General features: G+C 44.2%; 1 protein-coding gene across 4 annotated transcripts in view; it reads left to right on the plus strand.

Annotated features, from left to right (window-relative positions):
* Nucleotides 1-18,051, plus strand: part of Ccdc149 (coiled-coil domain containing 149) — a 95,221-nt gene that overhangs the window by 23,135 nt on the left and 54,035 nt on the right. For all 4 annotated transcript variants that reach the window (NM_001432958.1, NM_001432959.1, NM_001432960.1 and 1 more), the window contains exons 2-3: nucleotides 8,015-8,176; nucleotides 11,340-11,378. In NM_001432958.1, the coding sequence (NP_001419887.1) occupies nucleotides 8,015-8,176; nucleotides 11,340-11,378 (201 nt within the window). The remainder of the gene's footprint in view (nucleotides 1-8,014; nucleotides 8,177-11,339; nucleotides 11,379-18,051) is intronic.

Here is an 18,051-nt window from a genome sequence, read left to right on the forward strand (position 1 = left end):
GGGGAAGGGACAGTATGCCCCGAATTAAGGGAAACACTGTGTTATGTGCTCAAAGTTCAGAGCACAAATCCCATTTTGATGACTGTAGGGACTCTCTCACACTTTCTCCACATGTAAGCTGTTGCTTGTGGAACTCTATATTTCCCCCTGGCCCTTTGACTTTGCAAATATGATGTTGTCATCTACGAGTTTTACCTTTCTGAACTGAACAATCACGGTACAAACAAAAATCACAAAACATTCCCATAAAATAATTCCCATAAAATAATGTTTATGATTTTGTATTGGGCAACATTCATAGTCATGTTTGGCTGCATGTGGTCTGTGATCCATGGGTTGGACATACCTGGTAGAGATTTAGGCAGAACATCAAATCGACGACTGTCTTGCTAAAATATGTAAACTAACACTAAATGCATAGATCTATATATCAATGTGTGTGTACATTCACTCACTCACTGGGGACTAGAGTTACATCTCGACAGGTTATATGTTCTCAACTCTCACTGTGGGCGAGAGCCTGTACTTGCCTTTGGGGATGGATGCAATAGTTTATGTGAAAGGCCTGGCTGCAGAGAGGCCAAAGGCATAGAGTAGATAAGGGGGCAGGTGTTGTGTCACAGAATGCATATGTGTGGCACGGGCATACACACACACACACACACACACACACACACACACACACACACGTGTACACATACTTTCTCTCCTACTGAGGTGCATTCAGACTGTTCTACAGCCACCAGGAGCCACTCCTCCTCTTCTTGGGGCTTAAGAGGCTTTCAGGGCAGGATGCTTTCCCTACCACTGGATAAACTCAGATGTGTGTGTGTGTGTGTGTGTGTGTGTGTGTGTGTGTGTCTGTCTGTCTGTCTGTCTGTCTGTCTGTGTCTGTGTGTTGGTGTGGGTGAGTAATAACAGGAGGCTTTAATGGGAACAAGGAAGGCAGTCAAGTCAGAAGCAGGCTATGGCCAAATACTGAGGGGCTGTGGTGTGACAGGCGCTTTAACGTTCAGAGGGGTTTTTGAGAATGGTAGGAGAGCCATCAAGATGCTCTGTGGGTAACGGTGCCATGAAGCTTGAGGATCTGATCCACATCCCTGGGTCCCACGTGGTGGAAGGAAAAGGCTCCAGGATTGAAGTCGGCAGGTAGGGAATGCAGAAGAGGCTATGGTAAGAGGCTGCCAGACATCACAGGCAGAGCCAAGCAGCTGTTTGGAACGAAGAGGTGGCCCATCGGAGTTGAAGGGGGTGGGCTGATTATTGAGTGCTGTTTACTCGGTGCTTCTAGTTGGGTAGGAAGGAGGGGTTGCTGGAGGGGAGGGGGCAGGAGAGAGAGAGAGAGAGAGAGAGAGAGAGAGAGAGAGAGAGAGCACTAAGGACAGAACGGAAGGCAGAGGATAACCCAGTGTTGCCAGCTCTCCATCACTGTAGCAACACCCGAGGGAATTATGAAGAGAAAGTTTTCCTGACTGGCATCTGTGGGCCGTCGGCACCATGGCTTCTGAGCTTTAGGAGGAGGCAGCCCATGATGGTGAGGAGTGTGCATTGGAACAAAGCTACTCACCTCATGGGCAGGACTCAAAAGAGAGAGGAGAGAGTCTTGTTCCCCACCATCCCCCTTCAAACAGCATGCTCCCATGACCCAAGATGGCTCACAAGGCCCTGCCTCTTAAAGGATCCACAGCCTTCTAAAATTACCATGCCAAGAAGAAAGCCTTTGGTACGTGGGCCCTTGAGGGACATTTAATATCCAAACTCCAGGTCTAGGTGAGGAGGTGCCTCTAGCAGGATGAGTCTGCAGAGAACAAACTCCTGGGCTCTTCCTGCTCATGACCCTGGGCTGTGTGTGCCATCCTCTCTCTTTGATGCCTTAGTGGGGTAGCAGGTATGCCCTCACACATCGAGGAAAGCCAGCTTGATTTCTTCACTAAAAGTCACTAAGGACCAGGAGTCACTATTCGGTAGAAAGGGTCACTTGGCAGACATACTCCCCTGACACGGAGCTACCTCCTCTCTCGGCGGCAGTTAGCCAGTCATAAAGCTGTCCAAATCCTAATGTAGTATGTCAGATAGTCGTTTAATTATTATGGTCTTCCTTGTAGCAATTATGATTTGCTTTATTGCAGATAACAGAAAATGGGCAGATAAAAGGCGCGCAACAGCCGCACTGTGGGATGGGGTTCTTGAGGTGATGAGGACCCAACTAGCTTCACTTGTGGGTGTGAATTAACATCACCCATGAGTTACAGGCTCAGCTTCAAAAAAGTAATTGAAATGCAATTCAAAAGAAATCTATTTTTGAGTGGATAATAAAAATATTTCACGATATCTAGTATACATGCCAGAAACGGGGCGTATTTTATGGAGTTCATTCTATGCGCATTTCCTGGGTTGCCTAGACTCCTTGGTGTGTGGCACTTTCCTTTCTCTAGCCGGTAGGGATGTAACTACCTGCAGCTTCGGGAGTCCTGACAGCTCACAACTGTCATCCGGGGACACGTGTTTCTGTACCTGATGGACAGCAGCTCAGAGGCAATGACAATAAAAGGGATTGTTAGCAAATAACCACCATTTATTTTTCTTTCTTTCTTTCTTTTTTTTTTTTTTTGGTTCATTTTTTTCGGAGCTGGGGACCGAACCAAGGGCCTTGTGCTTCCTAGGCAAGCGCTCTACCACTGAGCTAAATCCCCAACCCCAACCATTTATTTTTCAAACGCTATTCATGAGACACACCCGAAGGTTGCAAGGTTCGGAAAGAAGAACTAAGATGAATCCTCCTCGAGTTGGCTATTTTTTCAATCCCAGCATTCCTTTCTATTTCTCATAGCTCCTTTACTTAGAGACTATTGTCACTGACCCATCTGTCTACCCCAAGACTGTGGACAAGGGCCCTGAAGATACCACTCAACCACAAAGATTGAAACACTGGAACTCAGCTCACCTCTTGGGCAGTTTCCAACTCAAATTCTGCTGCAGTGGTACTTGGTGGTAGGTATTCTGGGCCTTGCCCTCAGTGTCTGCAGATCCCTCCCTCTTACCCTCCCTCTAGTCCAAGTCTCTCCAGTAGCCAAGTCTATATTGCCAATAGTCTTCTGGTATATTCCTATGTCAGAGCGCTTACTGTTACTTCCCACCAAAGCATCCTGATTTCTTTGTACAGATAACAGTGCAACTCTGCCACCTCCTGCCTTTGAGATTGCTAGATAACTGACCTCATTGGGCTCAAAGTCCGAATCTCTGAATAAGGGGCTAACCCCACTGTCTATTGCAGAGACCCACCACAGGGAACAAATAGGGTGCTTCCAATACGGCACTCAGCAAGGAATGGAAGACAGTGAGCTCACCAGTGGTGGGTGCTGTTGCTATTACAATCAAATAAAGTCCTTCTTACTTCTAGCAATGCTGGACACATGGCAAACATTAAAAAGCAAACAAACAAAACACAACCAAACAATCAAACAATGCATTTGCTCCTCTTTTTTTTTTCTTAAAAATAAATTGAATACCTCCTTTCCTGAAATTGGAAAGAAAGGGAAAAATCCACTGTCCCTATTCCAACTGTGAACTTGGCCAACAGAGTTATTACTTGACTGAAGATCAACAGTGAGGGAATAAGAGATTGAAGGTGGATTCCTTGGCTCTACCCAAGCGGCCAGAGAGTGGAGTGTTTTCCTGGGTTTGTCCTGCTCACAGCCTTTGCAGTGTGGTGGGGAGGTCACATGACTCATGGACCCACTGATATGATCCCCATCTCAGACTCTGTGGCTGATGCTAAATTGATGTGTGTCTTGTGTCTGATGGTCTCGGGAGTGCCCTGTCTAACCATATTGTCTTAGACAAGGTGAGGACATACCACATTAAGAAACAGCAGTCAGAGTTTTTTCTGGAAGCCTTCTGGGGGAGTTCACATTGCAGAGAGCAATGACGTTGTGTCCCAAGCCCCATTGCCTTTTCTTCCCACTGTGGGCTGCATGGCAAATTGTGCCCATGTTGATGTGACTTACCCCCTCTGGTGGCAGGATAATATTTTTCCCGATGAGAAGACTCTGAATGAGCGTACCCTGGTTAGAGACCCTGGGATCCTCACTCCTGGGAGAAGAGAGGCTGAACTGCTTAGCCTCTGTGCATTCCCTAGGCCTCAGCTGTCTCTCCAGTTTCACCCCAAGCACTACCCCTTGCCAGCCTGATGCTCGGCACTCATTGTTCAACCCCGGTTAGGAAGCCCCCATACCTTTACTTCCCTACTGTGAGCTCTGTGCTCTTCCTAGTGCCTATCATAGACTCCTCCACTCTGCCCCCCAACCCCTTACCTCAGAAGCCCCTCTCCCAGACCTGCAGGCTCCATGTGGTGTGTCACTCCTCCTCCAGGGAGCACCTTCACTTCCAAGCTCTCTCTACTTGTCTCAGCCGGAGGGATCTGAGTGGAAGTCATGGCAATTACAACTAATGCATTAGCTGGCTTACAAATGCTAGCTTTTTACACCCTCATGCCAACCCTGTGAAGGCACAGTCTCCATCTCCATTTGGTAGACAGGGAGGCTTGAGTGGTTAGCTGGCTGATCACATAGCTAGGAATAGCAAAGCTAAGACTGGAGCTCTGGCATGCTGGCTCCTCTGCCAGGATTTCCACCATGACTACATCCTGCATTGTCCCTCCGTGGGAAGTTTCTATTCACACCCCAAACCCCCCCACTCCCTGTGACAGGGGAGATGCTAAAAAGTCACCATTCTTTAAGACCAAGTATAGCTCAAGACCAAGTCACAGTTCAGAAAGGACAGGAAAATCAGACAAGATGACTGGCTTAGTTTCTCTTCTGTTGCTGTGATAAAGTACTCTGAAAAAAGCAACTTAGAGGAGAAAGGGTCAATTTTAGCTTGTAGGTCATCATAGCGGGGAAATCAAGGCAGCAGGAGCTTGAAGCAGCTCACTTTGTATCTACAGTCAGGAAAAGAGAACAATGAATGCTTGCACACTTCTATTCAGTCTTCACTCTCCATGTACACCCACCAGGATCCCCTGGGTCTTCCCATATCAATTAAACCTGCACATCTTAGAACCACCAACATTCTGTTTCTGGATCCTCAGTGTTACCTGTGGATGCAAATGCTAAGACAAGTCTTCACTCTGCTAGCCCTGTGCTCAGATTCACTTTGGGCTGTTTTATAAGTGAGACTTCAGCCTAAGGTTTATCCTGCTGATAAAAACAATGACATGAGCTAAAGTTCTTGACAACCAGTTCTCCAGACTAGAGCGAGAATAAGAAAGGACAGACGGCTGAGTGGTCACTTTCTAGGCCTGCCCTTTTCTCTGTGTGGCTTCAGTTTCTGTAAGAATGTCTCTGTTTTCTTTAAATACATATATATTGCATATAATTTTCCATATTATAATTAATATATTAATTATAAATAATTATGATTAATACAATAGATTATAAAATACACAATATATTATAATATAGAAATATATACCATGTATATTATACATATGTGTATATATACTATATATTTTGTAATGTAATTCCATCTACCTCAAATCCTCTGTCACCTGTCCCCTCCCCCAAACCCTCCCCAACATGTCCTCTTTTTTTGTAAACCGTTGAGTCCAGTTAGTGCTGTCTGCTAGAATGTTGATGACTTTTTGTTGGCCAGAGCTTATGCAGGTAACCTTAGCAGAGGGGAGTTCATGAGTGTGGTGGCCACCTCAGCACTTTACATTGCTCCTCCTCACTGTTCGGCTCCCCCCCCCCCCCCCCTTCTGTGATGTTCTCCTAGCCTAGCTCTTTGTGATAGAGTTTATAACTGTCACCTCTCCCATGTGCTTAGGAGCAAACTGTAGAACTCTGCTTCTTAAACTCAGAGCCACTGTGGCTGATCAAGGCTTCCGTGTCTGGCTTCTCCCAGGTTCCATAGAGCCTGAAGCCAGAGTTTTCTACTGCCTTTCATTGGTTATAACCTGGAGCATGCCTTGGAGAGAAATGCCTTTTCTTTTGGATCATTCAAGGGCAGGGTACCCGAATTCCTGCTTTTCCAGTTGGAGGTAGCCTTTACGGTCCCCTTCATGAGATGGGTGTTCTGTACAAGCTTACTCAGTGAGTATTTTGATACAATTGAGACTTTCTTCCCCACTGGATGTCTTTGGGGCCTCAGGTATGAATCCCATAAATGCAATCTTATTGCCATCCACACCCAAAGCCCCCGTGACAGGGGCTGCTGACTGTGGGGAAAGCTGAGAGAAGGGCAGATGGGTTAAGTGGTGTGTAATGATGCTTTCCCCTGTGAAATCTCAATGCCTCCCTCAGGAGACTGCAGTTCAGGGTTTCAAGCCGCTCACCTCCGATATTTACTTGTTGAGGACTTGACTCTCGAGAAATCACTGTGTCGACAGAACCATTTTGCCATCCTGCAGACAAAGTCAGTCTCAAAATCCAGAGCGTTTTTAGGCATGATTCCAATCTTGTTACTGTGGGGAATAGAATTCTACCAAGGTGAAGTGTCTTCTCTCAGAACGCAAATCTGCCTCAGAGCGGCTTTTCTTCCCCCTTTGTTTTTGAAACTAAGCAATTACTTTTTCTTTTTTTTTTTTTAAGGAAAAAAATGTGCTAATGCACAAGACTCTCTTTTTACCCCCTTTCATTTATTTGAAATTGAACTTAACAAAGTCGGTTCTCAGCAAGCACTATCTATGAGTAATGCCTTTTGTCTATAAAGAGCATTGGCTCAAACGGTACAGGAGAGCCGTTCTCTCTCTGCTTTGTGTGAATGTCCACAATGACAAAGCGCTCGTGTCAGTGTGTATAATGAAACTATAAATTGTTTTCATGAATGCTCTGAATTTGGTCTTTTATGGGGAAAATTCAAAAGGTATTTAGTGCCACATTTCACATATGTGAAGAATGCCAAGCAGTGTGATATATCCAGCAAAAGTAGAATCTTCTTGGGGCTCACATGGGCTACTACGGTGGGACTCTTGGCTGAGCTTCAGTTCTGGTACAGGGCAGGAGGGAGAAGTAGAGATTCAGAAATACTATTGCTTGAAGGCAGGGGTCCCAGCCACAGACCTGGCTGTTATGGGGAGAATTCAGAGTATGGCAAAAATACTTAGCTTCTAAAATCGGTCTCTGGTGATGGATGGGTGTCTGTGTTTGACCCAAAAAGAGGTTTTACAGATCAGTACGGATCAGAGGTTTTACAGTATAGCCGGTGAAGAAATTCTCCAGGGGAAAAAGGCTGCTGAGTTTCATGGGCGGGAATGATCGAGTGAAGTGATTTATGGCTCAATTAAATGATTTTCATAATATTTGGGGGGTATTTTTGTGATCAATAGTGTATGGACTTATCCTTGAGAATTTAGTAAGAAGCAGAAGAGCATAGAAAAAGTTTTAAAACTTGAGGAAAAGAAATTACTAAGGAGAGCTCATACCTATCAATATTTATAATTTTTTATTAAATATATTTATGTGTATCACTTTGTAAAATTTTAATAAAATTTTATGTGATCCTATCTATCTATCTATCTATCTATCTATCTATCTATCTATCTATCTATCTATCTGTCATATTAGATAAGTTTGGGATCCAAATGTATTTATCCACATATGTAATTAAAAAAAAACATCATGTGTATGGTGTGTGTCTGCCACAGCATATGTGTAGAAGTCAGAGGATGAAGCTGGGAATTGGTTCTCTTGTTGCATTATGGGCCTAGGTGACTCAGGTCATCAGGGTTTTATAGCTAGTGCTTTAACCTACTGAGCCACCTTGCTGGTTTACAGTTCTGCTTTTGAACTCACTTGCAAATGAATTGTTGTATCTGTCCCAGTTTGTGAAAGCTCAAAGACAGGTAAGGTTTGGTTTTGTCTTTTGAGAACCATGTGTCAGGCAAGCCTAGAGTTCCTCGGAAGTGTAGCGTGTGATCCCCAACCATAAATAAGGCGAGTGTGTGGAGCACGGTGCACTTGGGGAGTGTAGAAGGCCACCTGCCATTTCTAACCAGTGGCTGTTTGTCCTGCAGTACCTGGTGTGTAAACGGAAGCTGGAGAGCAAGAAGGAGGCTCTACTGATCCTCTCCAAGGAGCTGGACACCTGCCAGCAGGAGAGGGACCAGTACAAGCTCATGGCCAATCAGCTGCGAGAACGACATCAGTCCCTGAAGAAGAAGTATCGAGAGCTGATTGTAAGTGACACCGTGGTGGCATTTGGACATACTCTCTTAGAAAGTAACCCCTTCCAACTGTTTGCAGTAGCCAAGTCTATGCCTGTAACCCTAGCTAGCATTTAGGACGTGGAGGCAGGGGAATCAGGACTTTAAGGCCTTCCTTGGCTACGTAGTGGGTAAGAGGCTTAAGAACCTGTCTCAGACTAGTGAACGAGCCAAAAAAAATATGAAAGAAAACAAAAGTTAAAGGTAGAGATGTATTTGCCACCTGTTTGCTCTACATGTATGTACTTCCAGGATGCTAGATCTGGTACCTGTGGAGGTGCTCATGACCACATATGTTTACTGTGGTTGTTTTACTATTGGTTTATTGATATGGACTTTTGCCTTTCATTTTAAAGAATATTCATACCTTAAATCTGCTAATACCGAGGCTGCCAGGTGTGCATGGTGGCCCAACTTAACCAAGCTAATTGGCAATAAAGAAAATAAAACTCAGTTCTTCATTGTTCTGTCGAGTTCCATGAGCTCAGACCCCACAGGTAGTGGATAGCTGCTGGGTGATAAGGGTTGAGAGCTCCCATGGTGGCTGCTGTTCTGTTTTGCTACAGAGTTCTGCTGGATAGCGTGTGAACAAGCTGTCTAAAACATTTCTTTATTCCATGATGGCTTCCTAGGCCTTGTACACAGACCGAAGTCACCTATATTAGTCAGGGTGCTCTAGAGGGACTGAATACACACACACACACACACACACACACACACACACACACACACACACACACACACAGGGGATTTATTAGAATGGCTCACAGGCTGTGGTCTAGCTAGTCCAACAATGGCTGTCTACCGAGGGAAGATCCAAGAATCCAATAGTTGTTCAGTCCACGAGGCTGGAAGTCTCAGCTGACCTTCGGTGTATGCTAGAATCCCAGGGAGATGGTCTAACGCCATTGAAGGAATGGACTTGCTGGTGAGAGTGAGCTTTCATGTCTTTAGTATAGGCAGCCAGCAGAAGGTGCGGCCCACATTAAAGGTGGATCTTCCCACCTCAAAAGATCTGTATTAAGCTGGCTGCTGGTGGTACATGCCTTTAATCCCAGCACTTGGGAGCCAGAGGTAGGTGGGTCTCTGTGTATGAGGCCAGACTGGTTTACAGAGGGAGTTTCAGGACAGCCAGGGCTGTACAGAGGAACACTCTCTCAAGAAACCAAACCAAACCAACCAACCAACCAACCAACCAACCAAACAAACAAACAAACAAACAAACAAACAAATCTGAATTAGAGATGGATCCTCTCACCTCAAGAATCCAGATTAGAAGTGGACCTTTCTACTTCAAATAATTTAACTAAAAAAATATCCCTCACAGGTGTGCTTAGCCATTTGGGTTTTAGTTAATTCCAGATGTAGTCAAGTTGACAACCAAGAATAGCCACCACATCACTTCTGGGGCTTTTTGCGTAGTCCCCATGGTTGGGATACATCTGTCACAGTCAAGGATGTAAGTTAGGCAGAAGTCAAGGAATCAGTGATGCTTCCCTTTCCCCTGCTGATGTGAGCCCTCTCCTCTGTCAACATGCTGTTGCTGTGTGTCCAGACTGGTCTAGAACTCATAATGTAGTTCATACTGGTCTTCAACTTGTGTTCCTTCTGGGTTCACTTCACAAGTCTTGGGAGTAGGTGTATGCCCAGTTTCTATTAAGTGCAGGCACTATTGTTAATAGTTTATCATTTTCCTGGGATCACTGAGCTGTCCTAGAGTAGAAATAAAAATACTCCTTGAATTGAAGTAACTTAGATGCATATGTAACTGGAGTCTATGTCAGAATATTTATTTAGTGTGGTGTGGTGAGACATTTCTGAAATCCCAGTATCTGACAGGCTAGAACAGGATTGGGGAGTTTGTGGCCAACTTGGGCTACATAAAGAAACCCTGTCTTATAAAACTATAATAATAATAATAATAATAATAATAATACTAACAACAACAACACCAATAACAACAACAATAAGGTTCTCAATTTATGGATATTTGTTCTCCTGAGATATTTATGTTCCCAAAGGCACAAATGGGAGGAAGATTCAACTTTTATAAGTTAAAATGCCTAATAGAACTGGAAATTCTCTTATTTATCTGAGCAAATTAGGTTTCCTTCCCTTGATTATTCTGCCCACAAATAATATACAGTTGTGTGCACATATGCATGTGATGCATATGTGCTCATGTGTTTTTATGTGTATGCATGTGTGTTTTTAAAAATTAATTAATTTATTTATATCAAATGCTACCCTTCCTCCCAGTCCTCCCCTCACAGAGACACTCCCCTGTCTCCCTCCCCTTCTCTGAGAGGGTGGGGCCCCACTGGATATTTTCCCACCCTGGTGCATCAAGTCTTTGCCAGGGTAGGTGTATCCTCTCTCGCTGAAGCCAGACAAGGCAGCCCTATTTGGGAACAGATAACACAGTAAAGCTACAGCTTTAGGGCATACGCGTTTTTAATGTGTGCTTGTGTGTATGCACATGTGTATGTTTTCATGTATCTGCTTGTGTGTTCCTATGCATGTGTGTATACATGTGTGTGCATATATGTGTACATGTGTGCTTGTATGTTTTTACATGTGTGTTTGTAGATATGTGTGTATACACGCATTTGTGTACATACAACATGTTTATGTGTGTGTGTGTGTGTGCACATGTGCAGGTGTGTGCCTGTGTAAATGTAGATATGTATGTGTGTATGTATAGGCAAAATGGATGTTTACGTGTGTACATGTGCATGTGTATATATGCATGTGTGTGTATTTATGTCTACGTGCATGTGAGTCATGATTTCTTTTATTCTATTTAAAAAAACTTTAACCAAATGAAATACTATTTCAATTTATGCTCTGCCTCAAAGTAATTTTGACCCATCTAGGTTTCTCTTTTAGAAACAGCATTTTGGAAAATACATGTTTGGTCTTGATTGGAGTTGATTCTCTTGGGTCCCCTCTCGAGTGGTAGTTATTTTTAAAGAGTCGTCGAGCTTCCTTCCTCACCTTACTGGCTGCATGGCTGACGGGGCTAAGTCTGAATTTAGACTCACAGTTGGTCCAACTGAGGGTTGGGATTCTGTGGTGAGTTTGGGTGCACAGTTTCATTCTTAGAAAGTGAGACACAGTCTTTGTTTCCTTGTAGGATGGAGATCCATCACTTCCCCCTGAAAAGAGGAAACAGGTAAGGTTTCTTCCCGATATCTGGCAGATTTTAGATCCGACATGACTGTTACCTTGACACTGTTTGAAGAATTGGGAATCCTCAAATGTATGGAGCAAACTTCCTTTTTAAGTTTTCCTGGAATATTTTATACTATGGAGGATGTGGTTGTCTGAGGGATCAGGTGAGGCAGAAGGGATTCTGAGCACAGCTCAACAAGGTGTGGGGAGACAGCAGCTGACTGGATCCCCAGATTGTGGGGAATTCCTTTGGAAGGCTGGGAGATGAGGGTTCAGTGGCAGCTCCTTAATGCAGCAGGAGGCCTGCTGTTAAGTCCTTCCCACTTCAGACTTTTAACACATCTTCTATAAAAACTCTCCTGCTGCTTCTTACTTTTCTCTGCATAGTAGCCAATCCTGTTCGTCAATCAACCCCTTTTCTCACTTCCACATGTGTACACGTCCTGTTCCTGAGTTCGGGATTACTCCACTGGGCCCTCGGCCATCCTCCATGACTCTAAGTATTTGGCTTTGCCTTGATTTTCAGGGCTTCTTGGGTCAGCCCGTTTGCCTTATTTCTGTTTGTTCAAATGTTTCGTGTTTGTTCAGATAAACCCGTGAATCCATTGTTCAGATAAAGCTGAGCAATGTTTATCACACCTTCCTTTGTTTCTTCCACACAGATACTATTGAAACTTTGGGAAAATTGTTGCGTTAAATTGATAAAAATGAACATCTAAATTTGATAGATGCTAAAAAGGCTAACTCAATTTAATTCCTTTTAAAATTCTTTTTTAAGTGCTGGCTAATAGTAAATGTATTGAATATGTTAATTTATGGATGAATTTGAACTCACTCCTATGTGTGTGAAAGAGTGATCTTTCCCCCAAGACAGCTTTCTTAGACCTTCCCTTAACTTTGCAGCTTTTTTTTTTTTTTTTTTTTTTTTTTTTTTTGCCTTGTACTGTGTATTAGAGGTTTTCATATGCTCGTGGTGGTAATGTTCATGGTGGTGCATTCTGGGATGGCAGGCCTTTTCACTTGAGCAGGACTTCAGAACGGGAATATGTAACCCAGAACACAGAAACCAGCTGTGATGGTTACCCCAACATCCTGTGTTTGTAACTGATGGGTTTCAGCAAACACAGTTGATTGTTAATGTACAAGGTATTGCATATAAAATTTGTAGGTTCATTATCTTGAGATTTCTGATGCTGGTAGATAATCTCTCTCTCGTTCTCTCTCTCTCTCTCTCTCTCACACACACACACACACACACACACACCTCTTATCCATAAGGCAGTGCAGTCCATGTCCACCTGTCCAATGCTACTCCCTCTCCTAAACTCCTCCCTGCTTTATGTGACTAGTTTGTAATGCTCCGTGTTTGATCTGAAGTCTAATTTTTCTGTGTGGTTTTCTGTGTGGCTAATTGATGTTTTTTTCTAAACAAAATTACATGGGAGTTTATCATTACCGTTTAAAAAACTGAAATCCTTAATCTTGGCTTGCTGGGTGTTTTCGATAGCTGGAGGCAGTCATCTTCCCTGTGATTTCAGAGTTTGTTAGTATTCATGAAGGAGTTTTCCAGTTTTAAGTGCGTTCACATTCTGTGACTTTATAATGACACATTTACATTTACTGAGGAGAATCTGATGAATTCCAGTAAGTCTGTCAAGCCGCATCCTTACGGTTCTAAAAATACAAGTTCAAGGTGCCAAACGCGAGCACTGTGGCTTTTAATATGGTGCTCAGCTCCCTTCTCTTTGGGAATTAATTTGGTGCTGGAGCTTAAGCTGGGCGTCCTTCCTGCCAACCTCAGAAATCACTTGCTAGCCCCATGAGATATGGAGGGGCAGGCAAGTAACAGGATTCTGAACTGTGCAGCTGGTCAAGGATGCAGTGGGCTGGTGGAACCAGATGCTCTGAGATGGTGCAAGCCAAGGGCTGTGTGGTCAAAGTCTCTTGGGGTTGTTAGTCCCTGTCTCTCTTCTGGGGCATGGTTAGCAAATAAGAAAAAAGTAGGGTGCTCAGGTCGACTTGAAATCAGATAGCCAATGAATACTCTTTTAGGATAAAAGTATATTCCAGGCAATGATGGGGACACACATACTAAAATGTAAGTCATCATTTATCCGAAGTTCAAACTCACCTCACCCAAGAAGTATGTCCTTGCAGCAACTGTCTGGATGGCTTCCTCTTGTGGTCAGCATTTGCTTTCTTCTGTTTCTGTATCCCATGAGCAGGAGTGGCAAAATGCCCAACATTCAAGACCTTCTCTCTAGGTTGGTCCATCGAGGTCATACTCCGTTTCTTTGTCCAACCCCAGGGCATTATTATGATCATTGGCTTAGATTAGTCATCGGGGACGGAAGGGCTGTTAGGTCACAATGACGTGATCCAGACTGTGTAGCCTCAAGAAGGCACCTCTGGGTACCTCAGCATTCCTCTTCATAAAACGGGATAAATATGATGCCTACTATACAGAGTGTCCATGAGAGACAGATGATATAATGTAAGGAGAATGTTCACCTCAGTGACTGGCACAGGTGAGCTTTAGTGAAGGCTTCTTTTCCTTCCCTTCCTCCTCTTCTTCCTTCCCCTCTCCATCCTCTTCTTCCTTCCCCTCTCCATCCTCTTCTTCCTTCCCCTCTCTATCCTACTCTCCTCCTCCTCCTCCTCCTCCTCCTCCTCCTCCTCTTCTTCTTCTTCTTCTTCTTCTTCTTCTTCTTCTTCTTCTTCTTCTTCTTCTTCTTCTTCTCCTTCTCCTTCTCCTTCTCCTTCTCCTTCTCCTTCCTCCTCCTCTTCCCCCCTTCCTCCTCCCTCCTCTTCTTCTTCTTCTTCTTCTTCTTCTTCTTCTTCTTCTTCTTCTTCTTCTTCTTCTTCTTCTTCTTCTTCTCTCTGTCTCTCTGTCTCTCTGTCTCTCTCTCTCTCTCTCTCTCTCTCTCTCTCTCTCTCTCTCTCTCTCTCTCTCTCTTTCTCTCCTCTTTCCCCGTCTCTATTCTAGGATATTAACTGTCCACCATGGCCCCTAGCCCTCTAGAGGGCACGCTGTCCTTCTTGGAAGCCTTATGGTTGCATTTGGTGTAAGTTGGGCCAAAGCAATGGTTCCTAGATCATAGGATCCTCCCTAGAATTGCCTGGTACTCACAAGAGGCAAAAATATAGTTGGCCTTGGAAGTAGGAAGACAGTGTGAGTGGCCCTAGGTCTGTCCTCCATGTCAGCTCTCTTGTTTATCATCATTTCTCTTTGTGGCCTGTTTTCTCCCCAGAGTAGACAATGCAACCACTAACCACATTGGAACTATGTATGGGCCTTACATCCTTTGCCTTGAGAAAGAGACAGTTCTCTGGGTCTCATGGGATAGTATAGGCAGAATTAAACCAGGGCTCATTTTAGGGTTAGATAGACTTTCCACAGAGCTGAGATGGGTCCCACTGTGCCCATGCCATGGGCCCTGGTAGATAGTGTCATGGTCACCCACTTTATGTTCCTTTTGAAGTGATCTTTGAGTAACATACATTAAGCATAGGCAACCTTATCGTTCAATCATTCTCAGTATGTTACAGCTGCTGTGGGTGACCTCGTTTAATTCCTGCCCAGTCAAGTGAGGCAAGTTATGGTTATGGTCATTGCTATCTGACCAGGGTGGAATGGGACATTTATGGTGGTGTCTTAGTTAGGGTTTTACTGCTGTGAACAGACACCATGACCAATGCAAGTTTTATAAAGGACAACATTTAATTGCAGCTGGCTTAGAGATTCAGAGGTTCAGTCCATTATCATCAAGGCAGGAACATGGCAGCATCCAGGCAGGCATGGTGCCGGAGGAGTTGAGAGTTCTACAGCTTCAGCCACAGGGAGCCAGAATCAGACTACATCCTCAGGTAGCTGGGAGGAAGGTCTCCAAGCCCACCCCCACAGTGGCACACTTCCTCCAATAGGGCCATATCTTCTAATATTGCCACTCTCTGAGCCAAGCATATGCAAACCATCACAGGAGAACAAAGAAGTTACACATATACAGGAAGTAGAAGTCATGTGAACGTGAACTCCGCCCAGCTGCACCCCAGTTGCTAGTGGTGACTGCTGGGTCTCGGGAAGATCTTAGTGGGCACCTTACATGTGTCCAGTGCTTATTTTGACAGGAAAGACCTGGGGTATATAAAAAAAAAGGCAGAGAAAAGCCCTTTACCTTGTGAACTTGTACTGTCAACGTCACCACCCCTTGATCTTACCTCTTGTCCTGGTGTCAGCCCCCTCACTTCCCAAGGTATCTTGGTATAAATAAGTCTAATGGGGATACTGTGACTAGGCCAGGAAATGATGTCATTAGGTATAGGATGGTAGACAGTGATTGTGCAAGGAGAGAAAACTGTGTGTGTTTGGGGGGCACATGAAAGTATGTTCTGCCAGAGTACTGGGGGAATAGTCTTGATATCAGGAAAAAGAGGCCTTTTCTCCTTTAAAATATTTTAAAATTTTGTTTCATGTTAGTTAATGGGCAGGTTAATGGTTTTGACTGGTAGTGTTAAAGTCACTTTATGTCAGGCTGTTCAGAATGGTGAAGAGCATTCAGCTACTTTTTTTTTCTTTTCACACTGATTCCAAGGTGACTTCCCTTAGAACCTTCCCTTCCCATGGAGCCAAAACCAGGCAGTGCGAGTGTTTGTAATGGGAGGGAGTCATGCTCATTTCCTGAACTGTTTCCTACATGAGCAGGAAGTGGGTGAGGCACACTCCTGACCCAGTGCCTCCGAGCCCATGTTGTGTACTGATCCCAGATATGAGGCAGAAGGAGAAGTGTTTAGCCCCCCCCCCCCCCCCCACTGCTGCAGAATGAATGCACTTGACACCAGCTGATGGCACTGAACTAGCCTGGACTGCCAAGTTAACAGAGGCAGCATGGAGATTCCAAGGTGTGTGCACTGCAAAAGGAGATGCCCACTTTGCTTCTTGCTGCCTCGTCGTCCTTGAGCCTGCAGTAGCCATCTCTGACTTGGAAGGACCTCACTAGGACCTTCCCTGATCATTTCTTGGAAGAGAGATGCTGTGACCATACCTTCTCCTTTATCTCACCCTATTGGGAATCAGAGATGTCTCTGTAAACATGCCCAAAGCCACAGGCCCTCACTCTAGAGGAAGCCCATGGGCTTGTCACAAAACCTTGCTTACCATTTAATAGAGTCTTAGTTCCTCTCTGGCCTACCTGTATGTCCTTGGCATCCACAGGCTGCATATTGGGATCTGTACATGGATTGAGGGTTCTTCACATATTTATATAGAAAACAACACATTCTTAGCCCTTGGACTGCTGTATACTTTCTAAGAGGGCATACAAGTGTCCATGCCTAGGTGTGTAAGTCCTGCTTTCACCTGAGATGCATCTTTCATAAAGTTAGTAAGCATGAGCTTTGATGATGCCTTCCAGGCTGGCTAATAGTCTGCTTCCTGGCTAGCTGGCAAGCTGAGTAACCCTTCTAAGCCTCCATTGCTTCCTCATCAAAATGAAGATAACAATGAGACATATTCATGAAGTTCTTGAGCAACTTCTGCAGGAAGGCCTCTAGTGTGCTGTATTAGTTAGGGTTCTCCAGAGGAACAGAACTCATAGAATGATTCTATATGTCAATAATTTATAATCAAAACACTTGGGGGTTATTCTGGGAGCCACTACCAAGCAGTAGCAAAATTATAATGTCCAAGGCTAGTCAAATATAAGCAATTTATTAGAGTGGTTTACAGGTTATGGTCCAGTTAATCCAACAAAGGCTGTTTAATGAGTGCAGAAAGTGTGGCCCAGATTAAAGGTAGACCTTTTCCCCTCAAAGGAGCCTAATTAAAGGTGGGTCTTCTCACTTGAAATGATTTAATTAAGAAAAATCCCTTATCAGTCTCCCCAGTCACTTGAGTTTTAGTTAATTCCAGATGTAGTCAAGCTGACAACCAAGAATAGCCATCCCTGGTAGTCAGTGAGTGTTGGGTGAGTGCTGGGTCTTTTATAGTTTTCTTGGGATGTTCCCAGGACACACAGCAGGTTCAGAGGGCAACACTGGACTCAAGAAGACTGTTTATGATGTGATGGTTTGGTTCAGGGTTTTGGTTCTGTTTTTGATTTTTAGACTACTTGAACAGGGACAAACCATGGTCACCACCATTAGTCTTAGCCCATTTTGAAAGCCCTGTTTAGAACTAAGCAGTGGTAGAGAAACAGAAATGGAAGTAAGGTTTTTATACTGTGCTGTTGGGAAGTATTCACCAGAGAAGACTACTCTGATACTAGTTTAAGCCCATAGAAAGTCTTTAGTAGCTGGTTGCAACAACACTGGATATTTGAGATCTCTGAACCTTCTTCAGAGTGGATTTTCAATCATAGGAGTTGAACCTGGCTCGAGGAGCTTCAGGTATTAGGAATAAGACTTCAGAAACAGAAAAACAAGGTTAGTGCATTTGGAGACTTCCAGAACCATGGACTTTGATGGATTAGATCTTTGTTTTTGTTTTGCCAGGTTGTGCTGTCTACATGCTGAGTTTTATGGCCTAAATGGCACTTCCAGCATGGTGCCAATTGTGCCAAGATCTGGGTGCCCGTTACATAAGTTAGCCTTGTTTCTCGTGCCCACTAGCCTCTGACCATAATTTTGTCTGGCCTTTCCCCTCCCCCTTCCTTCTTAATCTCCTTAAAAGACAGACT

The sequence above is a fragment of the Rattus norvegicus genome, chromosome 14 (genome assembly GCF_021556685.1).
Source record: "Rattus norvegicus strain SHRSP/BbbUtx chromosome 14, alternate assembly SHRSP_T2T, whole genome shotgun sequence".
In the NCBI taxonomy this organism is placed as follows: Eukaryota; Metazoa; Chordata; class Mammalia; order Rodentia; family Muridae; genus Rattus; species Rattus norvegicus.